Source organism: Ovis aries, chromosome 18, assembly GCF_016772045.2.
Source record: "Ovis aries strain OAR_USU_Benz2616 breed Rambouillet chromosome 18, ARS-UI_Ramb_v3.0, whole genome shotgun sequence".
Lineage (NCBI taxonomy): Eukaryota > Metazoa > Chordata > Mammalia > Artiodactyla > Bovidae > Ovis > Ovis aries.
In genome coordinates this window covers 55,271,999-55,282,411 of record NC_056071.1, presented here as the reverse complement: position 1 = coordinate 55,282,411, position 10,413 = coordinate 55,271,999, and the positions used below count along the sequence as shown (strand labels likewise).

Sequence of the window (10,413 nt, the reverse complement as noted above, 5' to 3'; positions counted from 1 at the left end):
GATAGGGCTTCCCTGGTAGCACAGTGGTAAAGAATCCGCCTGCAGGATTTGCATGTAGGACACGCGAGTTTGATTCCTGGGTTGGGAAGATTCCCTGGAGAAGGAAATGGCAACCCACTTCAGTATTCTTGCCTGGAAAATCCCATGGACAGAGAAACCTGTCCATGGGGTCGCAAAAGAGCTGGACATGACTTAGCAACTAATCAACAACAACAAGGGAAAGTGTGCTTTAATTAAATACACATCATGCCAGTGATGCTGGCAAGGTTGAAAGTTACTCCCAACTTGGACAGCTATAAAAATGTGTGTACATGATAACACAGTAAGATAAAAAGCAATCCTTTTGAAACAAAGTTTTAAAAATATTTTATTCAGGACCTTGAACCTTCCAGAGCGACATGGCGACTCTCTGGAGGCTAAGTGTCCTCTGCGGCGTCAGAGAAGGGCGAGCTCTGTTCCTCCAAACCCCAGTGGTCAGACCAGCTCTTGTCTCAGCATTTCTCCAGGGCCGACCTGCTCAAGGATGGTGTGGAACATAGCATATTCACCTGTCACCCAGCCACCATTCTGGCTCCAAGGCTGCATCTCTCCACTGGACTGGTGAGAGGGTTGTCAGTGTTTTGCTCCTGGGCCTAATTCCAGCTGCTTATTTGAATCCTTGTTCTGCGATGGACTACTCTCTGGCCGCCACCCTCACTCTCCACAGTCACTGGGGCATTGGACAAGTTGTTACTGACTATGTTCATGGAGATGCAGTGCAGAAAGCTGCCAAGACAGGCCTTTTGGTGCTCTCAGCTTTCACCTTTGCTGGGCTCTGTTACTTCAACTATCATGATGTGGGCATCTGCAAAGCTGTGGCTATGCTGTGGAAGCTCTGACCTTTTAGACTTAACACCTTGAGAATTGATTGTACACCTCCTTGCCTCTGCTCTGTCATGCCATTTCAACTCACGATAAGAAGGAAAAACATTGGTGAGACAAACCTCTCCTCCTAATCACCTGATTGTTTTTAGAATTTAATCTTTGAAGAAAGATTTGAGAGAAGTTGTATCTTAAGAAATTATAAGTCTGATTTATGTATTCTGGGGGGCTAATGGAGTATCTCAGCTTTTCACAAGTCTCATAGTATAACTGAACATTATATATGAGCTTTTTGCCTTTTAATTGATCAAACTCTTAAAGGGAATTCAGCTTTATTACTCTCGATATCTGATCAAACGTCTGTATTTGTCCTAGGATGATGGAGAAAGGGAAAGACTTAATTCATAAGTAAAGACTGCAGAAAATTAGGCAGTGTTTAGTTTTTGTAAACCTCCACCTCTGTTCACTTGATACCAGTTACTGATGGTTACATGTCTTAGGGAAAATTGAAAATTAGAAATGCTGATATTTCACATTACTGATTTCTAAATCCTAGGAAGAAGAGCCTGGAGAGTTTCTGAATGTAGAAAAGTTCTATTTAGGAAAGAGGTCCTGTTATAGATGTTTCAAATTGTTACAGATTCTAAACCAAGACTTAATCCTCAAACGTGTTTATTTTACTTGTCCTAAAATAATCTGTCCACAAATATAAAATTATAAGTGATAAGTTGTTGTTTTCCCACTGGGAATTTCTACTGTGAAAATGTATTCCATGAAGGTAATTTTTTAAAAAAATAAAATGCTGCATAATAAAAATTTAAAAAAAAAATAAAAAAATAAAAATATTTTATTCATAGCGGTTTGTATCAACAGTATGCATTTTATAATGATAACTTGTACAGACTGAGCACCCTAGGGCTCTCTTTATATCCTAAAGAAAACGAACATTCACATTATTCATGGGTTGTAGTGAATTTAAAACAGATCTGTTGTACACTTACCTCCTAGACGGGATAAACTGTCCTGAGATTTTCAGCTTTAATACCATCATTATAGTTGTTTGCAAAAGGAACAGAGAATTAAAAAACAAGGCAAAACTGTAAAGAAACAAAACATTTTTTTCCTGGGTGTGGAGAGTTTTCTATTTGCTGTTATAACAAGCAAATATCATTCATTAAGTCAAAAATGGAAGGAGCAGGCTCACCAACACTATTTGAGAAAGCTGAACAATCCACATAATTTAAAAAATGAAGGTCATATACTCTATATCACAAGTCCCAATTAAGCACTGTCAAAATGACACCTATTTCTTTGCTTGCTTTGTGATCACACCCCTTGGAGATATTAATGGATCTCCTGGCATTCAGCTTCTTTTTCTCTGCAAGTTTTGAAATCTGAAAAAGACTTTGTCCACATTTAGCATGGTACCTCCATTGTCAAACTCTCCACAATAATTGGGTGCAGACAACAGAGTGATCAAATGCTTCTTGGCAAAAAATTCATACCCATCTTCTACCATGTTATAGGCTCTACATATAAGATCCAAATCATACTTACAGAGAAATTTGACAACCACTTCTGCACCAAGTGTGAAGGACACTCCTCTGTCATTTTTATCCTAAGACAACTTTACCCAGGTCACATCGCAAAAGGTCACAAAGAAGGCCTTGATCTGGTCCATCAGAGGGTCACATAGTTTTCCAAATCTCCTCCACAGATTGAGAATCTGCTGACAAACCTCCAGGGCAGCAGAGTATTTTCTTGACCATGAAGGCTGCTACTGGTAAACAGTTAAAGCAGTCTGTGAAACATGTTTTCCATAGTGTAACATTTTATCTTTTACATTCATCACAAAATCCTTACATTCTATTGATACTGGCACATTTGTGGTTTCTTCTGAGAAGAAAAAAAGTCTCTGGATAATCAATTTTTTTCTTTAGCCAATAAAAGGCAGATAGTCTCCAAAGTCTGTGTCTCCCACTATAGTTTGCTTTCTAGTGGGAAACCACCATACTCCAAAAGTTGAGACAAATCCAAGTATTGCCTGTGGGTATCATCACTATTTTGAGCAATGCTTCAAGTTCTAGTAGAGAAAGATTTGGCGGAACTTTAAGCACGGTTCTCTTTTTTTGATCTCCTTGTAGCCAGACATCCTTGTGTGGCTTAGACCGTCTCATTTGCAGCAGTCATTGGTTGAGGCTGTTGGTGTTAAGTTTATCTGTATCTGCCATCACCTGCTCACAGTTGACCCTCCTGCAGGTGTGGGCTCACACCTGGGGATTTATACCTCCTTTCCCAAGGCCAGGAGCACAGAGGTGGCCGTGGTGGTGGTGGTGGAGGTGATGACAGAAGACATAGTGGGTACCCTCCTGTGGCTGCATTCCCTGCATCCTCTTTCTCTCCCCATTAGAATCCTGAGGCAGAATTGTGTTTTTTGATGCATAAAATGACATGCACAGGATGATAAAAGAAACTAGATTGGAAACAATTGAAATACAGTTATCAAACTATTTTTAGATTATGTGATTCAATAATCTATGTATACTTTAAAAATCAACACATCAAATAACAGTGTGTAAAATGAAACCCAGCCTCCCTACTCTGGCCCACAAGGTGTTGCTGAAAATCTCGGCTCTGTATGCACCCATGCCAAATAGAAATATGGAGACAGAGGTTTGGAGGAAAGAGAAGGTGTAACTTTATTTCTTTGCCAGGCAAAGAGGCAACACAGCAGGCTAGTGGTTCCAGAACTGTGCCTGCCCTGGAGGAGTTAGTGAGAAATTTTATAGTCAGGGCTTGCAGTCTGGAGAAGGAAATAAGGCTCAAGGCAGTGACAGGCTTGCGTTCTTTCTTTTGCAAAATTTCAAAACAGCCACAGCTGGCATCAGGCATAACTGGGGTTGGTCCTCTCTGCGGTGATCTGTTCCTGAAGTTCCTTCTGAAATGAAGAATGTTTCAAGGTAGTGTTACAAGGTAGTGTTACAAAGGAGGGTGTGGGGGAAAGAATGCCAAGTGCAGGATAGAATTCACATAAACTCAGAGAGTGATTAGCTTGGTGAAGGACCAGTCTAGCTACATTTGTTTGTTAGCAGTAACAGCTAAAGAGTAACCAAGGTTGCTTAACTCTTTCAGTCCTGTTTAAGCTGTTTCTCCAGCCTGTTCATTGTTCTCTTATTTCCCTTATTTATGAGAAAAGTCTCATTTCTATTTCTGCTGCAGCAAAGGCTTGAAGGATCTGGCCCAAGCTGCCCTCACCAGCTCCATCTGGAACTGCTCTTCCTTAGACTCACAGCGTCCGGCCATCCCACCCTCAAGAACACTGGCCTTAATGTTCCCACTGCCTGGAAATTTCCTCTCCACAAGTCCCCTGTTCTCCCACCACCCACAGTTCCCATTTCATATTGCCAGTTCCTTCCCATCCTTCAGGTCTTGGTATAAAATTCTCCCCTCTGGCAGCTTCCCTGGCCATTCGGAGTCAGCTAGCTGCTGTTCTTCTCCACATGGTACCTCATTCTTTCCCGTTATAATATTTATGCTAATTTCATTTAGTATAATTTGTATAATTATAATTATGCAAATTTATAATAATTTGTATAGTGTGTATATATGTCCAGTTGTTTATTTACTTAGTGTCCATCTCGCCTCCATGAAGGCATAGACCACATCTTTCTCTCTGTACCTAATATCTGGGACAGGGCTTTCTACTTGGTAGATGCTTCTCTGCTCTGTGTGTGCATGCTCAGTCGTGGCCGACTCTTCCCGACCCCATGGACTGTAGCCCGCCAGGCTCCTCTGTCCATGGGATTTCCTAGGCAAGAATACCAGAGTGGGCTGCCGTTTCCTTCTCCAGGGAATCCCCCTGACCCATGGATCGAACCCGTGTCTCTTGTGTCTCAAGCAGGAAGAGCATTGGCAGGCAGATTCTCTACCACTGCGCCACTCAGAAAGTCCTTGGTAGGTGCTTCCATACTTGTTAAATGAATGACTGCAGTGGTCCCACCCTGCGGATTAGAGGAGCTGCTTCCATGAGATAGGCAGGTATCTCAGAAAGAACCTATTGCATATATAAGCATCCAGTATAATACCTGGCACACAACAGGGGCTTAATAAATGGTAAGCAGGATTTTTATGACCTTCTGAGTTTTCCCCTGCATGACCTTCTACTTATTCTTCTCCATCCACCGTCCATATCTGAAGTCCTAGTTCCATCCAGAATGAAGATGTGGGCCTTGCCATGGTCTCCCCGTACCCCTCCATGCCAGCCTGCCTAAACCACAAGGCCTATCTACCTCCTTCCTCCCCAAACTCATCTCAAGTAGCTACCCTACTTGGTTTTCCAGGACCCCAGGGACATGGAGGTGGTACCTCTGCTGCAATGCTGGAGGCATTCCTGACATGCAAGCATAGAAAACCTGGTGGAGTTCCCCAGGTCTGAGAGGAGAGGTCTTCACCACTCTGCAGGGGAGACATCACCTTTGCAATTGAGTGTTAATTTGGTGGAGGGACCAAGGGGCAGGACCAGTGCAGCCCCCTCGCCTCAGGAGCCAGGAAGCTGAGAAGGAGGTGACGGTCTCAGGATGGAGGGATAGTGAGTGGGGCTCCCTAGTCACAGAGGGCAGAAGAAGAGAGAAGGATGCCCGAGCCTCATGATGGTGCCCAGGAAGGGGGCACGGCCGGTCCTTGATATCATTCCCTTGTAAACTGTTAATCATGATTTGGGGATTTGCCATCTGAACGCAAGTGGGGTAGCCAAATAAATGTGTGCTTGTTTCAACTCATGTCCCTCTCAACTGGCTTATTCTCCCATAATTAGGGAACGCAGCAGCCTAGCAGGGACTCAGTGCCCAGATTCACTCACCCAATGTTATTTCCCCAGTAGATACCCTCTGCTCTATCCAGACAGATGTCCCCACCATTCTGAAGACAAGCCTTGTGAACTCCCCAGCTTCTGGCCTTCTTTCACTCTGCCCACCGTCTTTCATTCACCTCCCCCCCACCCCCCATTCCATCTTTGTTGAGTTGTCTAGTCTACGCCAGGCACAGCGAGGCAGTAAGGAGACATGACATCTTCTCTCAAGGAGCTCGAAGTCTGTGTGGATAGATAAGGTGATGGCAGTTATGAACAGGGAGACCTGAGGAATGAATAGATTGGTGAGTTAATGAGTAAGTCTAGGTGTGTAAACACACCTCAATCTACTCAGTCCTGTGGCCCCCACTGCACTGTGTTGTTAGGAGAAATACTGACTGAAACCGCCCGCCCTGGCCAGGCATGATAGTAACCACTTGCATGACTTATCTTACAACAGGAGGTCCTGGGTAAGGAATGCAGATCTAACAACCAGAAGAATCTGGGAAGGGTCCCAAGGGGGAGACACAGACAGCAGTTGATATGTCCTACTAACCTCCCAGAATCCTCCTCGCTGGAATCCATCTTGGCTGAGAGATGCTCACGCCACCAGGAAGGACCTTGAGTCAGAATGATTGGCCAGAGACAACCTGGAAATGAATCCCATCACCATAAAACCCAAGACTGCAAGCCACATGGCAGAGCAGTTCTCCTGGCTTCCCTTACCCTGCTGGTTTCCGCCCCAGGTGCTGCTTCCCAGCAAAGTCGCTTGTCAGCACATGGGTCTCCATGGACAATTCATTCCTGAGTGTTAGACTAGAGTCCACTCTTGGGCTCTAGGAAAGATCTCCCTTCCTGCAACAGTGTGACCAGTCTTATGTCCATCTTATCAATGGGTAGGAGCACACACAGGTCTGGGACTGAATTCACAAGATCGTGCCACTCTCTTATAAGAATACATGTGGGATTTCTAAGGCAGAGACTTAGAAGTGGAATTCTTAAAAGTTTCTCCTTTCTATGAACAATAGGAAATTTTTCTCTTGGTCAGTACAAACTCCTTTTCTTTCTTGAAACTAGCTTTTGGAAAATTCATTCACTGACTGATTCGACAAATATTTATTGAGCATTAAGGGAGACCAACCCTGAATTTCACTGGAAGGTCTGATGCTAAAGCTGAAGCTTCAGTATTTTGGTCATCTGATGCACACAGATGACTCATTGGAAAAGTCTCTGGTGCTGGGAAAGATCGAGGGCAGAAGGAGAAAAGGGCGTCAGAGGATGAGATGGCTGGATGGCATCACCGATGCAACGAACATGAACTTGGGCAAACTCTGGGAGATGGTGAAGGACAGGGAGGCCTATCATGCTGAAGTCCATAGGGTCGCAAAGAGTCAGACACGACTGAAGTGACTAACATTCTCACATGCGCTTCGTACAAATCTATTTGCTGAGGATAGGAAGCAAAGGGACCAAGGTTATAGTCTAATGAGAGAAGACAGAAAAGTCAAATTCTGGCATCTGAGACAGTAGTAAGTTCTATGGAGGAATATAGAGCAAGGAAGGAGGGGGTGGTGTTGGGAACGGAAGTTGCAATTTTGAGTAGGGTGGTCAGGGAAGGCTGAATGAGGTGACAGCTCTGTAAAGACCTGAAGGAGATAAAGAAGTGAGCCTAGAGGACATGGGGTGGGAAAAAGAAGAGTGTTGCAGCCAGAAGGGAGAGTGAGTGTCGAGACATGGGTCAGGGGCAAAGGGAGCCAGGACTGCAGGGGCATAAGGGGCAGAGGGAAGGTGAGGGTGGAGAGGCAGGCAGGGCTCAGATAACACAGGTCCTTCTAGGCCATGTGAGAATTCTGCATTTTATCTTAAAAGCGTTAGGAAGCCCTTAGAGAATCTTGAGCAGAGAAATGCTTTAATTTGTTTAGCAATTCAGTGTGCATTTTATGTGTCTACATGACTGGGTCAGGGCACGCCTAAATACCTGGCTCAACAGTATGTCTGAGTGTGTCTGGGAGGGTGTTTCCAGATGCAGTTAGCATTTGAAAAGCTAACTGCCTTTCCTGGATCTCAACTTGAAGACCACCGATCATGGCACTTCAAGCCTTCATAACTGCATGAATTAATTCCATATCTTTATTATACATACATACATACTGTTTCTCTGGAGAACCCTGACCGATACAACCAGGGTCCCTCTGGATGATGTGTTGAGAATGGATTGACATGGACCAAGGACAAGAGCAGGACAACAGTTTCTGGGTAACTGTAACAACCCTGGTGAGAACGGAGAGCGCCCACCCCAGAATGATAGCTGTGTGGGGGTGACGAGAAGTGGTCAGAGTCTAGAGCTGTTCTGAAGAGAATCAGTAGGACTTTGCTGACAGATCATGTAGGGAATAAAAGAGAAGGGACTTCTCTTTCTGGGGGTCCAGTGGTTAACAATCCACAGGCTAATGCAGGGGACACAGGTTCGACCCCTGGTCTGGGGAGATCCCACCGGCCACGGAGCTACTAAGCCCACGTGCCTAGAGCCAGTGGTCAGCAACGAGCGAAGCCACTGCAGTGAGAAGCCCATGCACCAAACGAAGAGCAGCCCCTGCTCGAGGCAACTAGAGAAAGCCCAGGCGCAGCGTCCAAGACCCAGCACAGCCTAAACAAGTAAACAGTATACATTTTTTAAGGAAAGAAAGAGAAGTGTCAGGGAGGAAGGCTGTAAGGTTTTCTGCTAGAGGACTTCGAAGGAGGACTTGACATGAATCAGGTAGAGCAGGCTGGGTGGGGAAGGTCACAGGCTCAGTCTTGATCTGGACAAGTATGACAGGCCAAGTGCAGAGGTGTCAAGTAGACAATAGGATGTGAGAGTCTGGAGTTCTGCGGAGAGTCCTGACTGGAGAGACAAGCTTCGGGTCATCAGCGTCTGGATGGGACTTAAAACCATGATGAGTCAGTCAGGGACTAAGTAGGGACAGAGATAAGGAGAGGTATAGGACTGGGCCCTGGACCTCCAATGTTCAGAGATCAGGGTAAGGAAAACCAGGAAGTGTGGGGATCCTAGAAGCCTCATGAAGAAAATGTTTAAAGGAAGAGGAAGTGATCAGCTGCATCAAACTGTGGGGAAAGGGCATGATGGCAGATATACAAAATATGCAGAGCAGGTAAATAGATAAAGAGCAGATGGGTGGGGGAGTGGGGAGTGAGCATTGATTTGGGTAGAGGGCTTTCTTTTGGGGTGGTGAAAATGTCTTGAAACTCGACAGAGATGTGTTTGCACAACATTGTGTGTATTAAATGCCATGAACTTTACTTTAAAATTATTAGTTTTATGTTATGTGAATTTCACGTCAAAAAAATTTCTGTGAGCAATCAAGCATGATAAGCATGATAAGATAAGAATGATGGGTCTTGAAAATGACTAGTAGATTTAGAAGTATGGAGGTCTCTGGTGATCTGGACAGAAGTTGTTTTGGGCAGGGGGGGTGCATAGAGCAAAAACTTTAAGGAGGCCCCGTGAGGGCTGCCCCAGGCTGCAGTTCTCCCGGGAGCTTTCTACCTCTCCTCCCGGAGCATGTTTTCTTTCTGTCAGTTTTAGTCATTAACCTCAAGGCTCATTTGCCTCTGGAATCTGGTTTTGACCTTGCCATCAGCAGATTTCTTACACTTTTCAAAATTTTCTTTCTAACTCCTTTTCGTATTTAAGATGATGGTTTTGTCCAACCTCACAAATTTTGTCAGCTTGGTGGGTGTCTGATGATGCCTCCCTGTGGTTTTTATTATATGAACATGTGTTGTATGCGTACATCTTGATACTGTCAGTTACAAGTTGGCACTTGCCATGGGCACTCGCTGTCTGCTTCCGTAAGGATTAAATCATGTGCTGCTGCAGCTGCTGACTTTCAACACCCCCTGAAAGGAGTTCAGGCCAGAAATAAGGCACTCTGCGCTCAGGGAGAAAAACTAGGGGGACAGATCTTCAGATAGATATTTTCGGGGGATGATTTTATGAGTCCAATTCTTGTATTTCTTCATATCTAGAAAAACGCTGAAATCCTTCATGGTGATGTCCACTCCTTGTGACTAGCAGGAACTTACACAAGAAGGCCCTGTGGGAAGTTCCTAGACATAAAAGCCCCTCTGTGTCCCCTTTTTCTTGTTTGTATAAAAAGGGCATAGTCTTCTAGGCCTTTCTTGAGTTCCAAAGAGCAGACTTAAGCAGTTACTAATTAGGGAAGTGAAGGGATGCAGAGGCAAAGGGAAAACAATCAAGAAACGATAGTTCAGCAATAGCAATGAGACAGTGTTAGTTCCTCCTCAAGGGATACACGCATAAAACAGTCTGACAGGTCTTTGAGCTGTTCTGCAGAAATGAAGAGCCCACCCCACCACACCCCACCTCCTCTTCCCCTGTTCAGCATCCTAATGGTGGCCACATGCTGACCACAGCATGCTGACCCCAGACTGGTTTGAACCAGGAGGTGGATGATTAAGATATCTTGCAACACCACCCTCACCACCACCAATCAGAAAAACATCACACACCCTGCAGCCCTCACCCCAAAAGTTGCCTTTAAAACCCCTTCCCTGGAAGCCACGGAGGAGTGAGTCTTTGAGCATGAGCTTGGCCCTGGGCCCTGCAATAAATGCTGACTTTCCTTCACTACAACCTGGTGTCAGTCAGTCCATCGGCCATGCTGCATAGTGGGCGAGCAGAT

At 44.9% G+C, this 10,413-nt stretch overlaps 1 protein-coding gene and 1 pseudogene across 1 annotated transcript; one reads left to right on the top strand and one right to left on the bottom strand.

Annotated features, from left to right (window-relative positions):
• Window positions 1-373: 373 nt before the first annotated feature.
• On the bottom strand, window positions 374-3,280 carry LOC101112517 (serine/threonine-protein phosphatase PP1-gamma catalytic subunit B-like; annotated as a pseudogene).
• Window positions 399-878, top strand: LOC780772 (succinate dehydrogenase complex subunit D). The gene is given in 1 exon segment (NM_001093781.1): window positions 399-878. A coding segment is annotated over 1 exon segment (480 nt).
• Window positions 3,281-10,413: the final 7,133 nt, after the last annotated feature.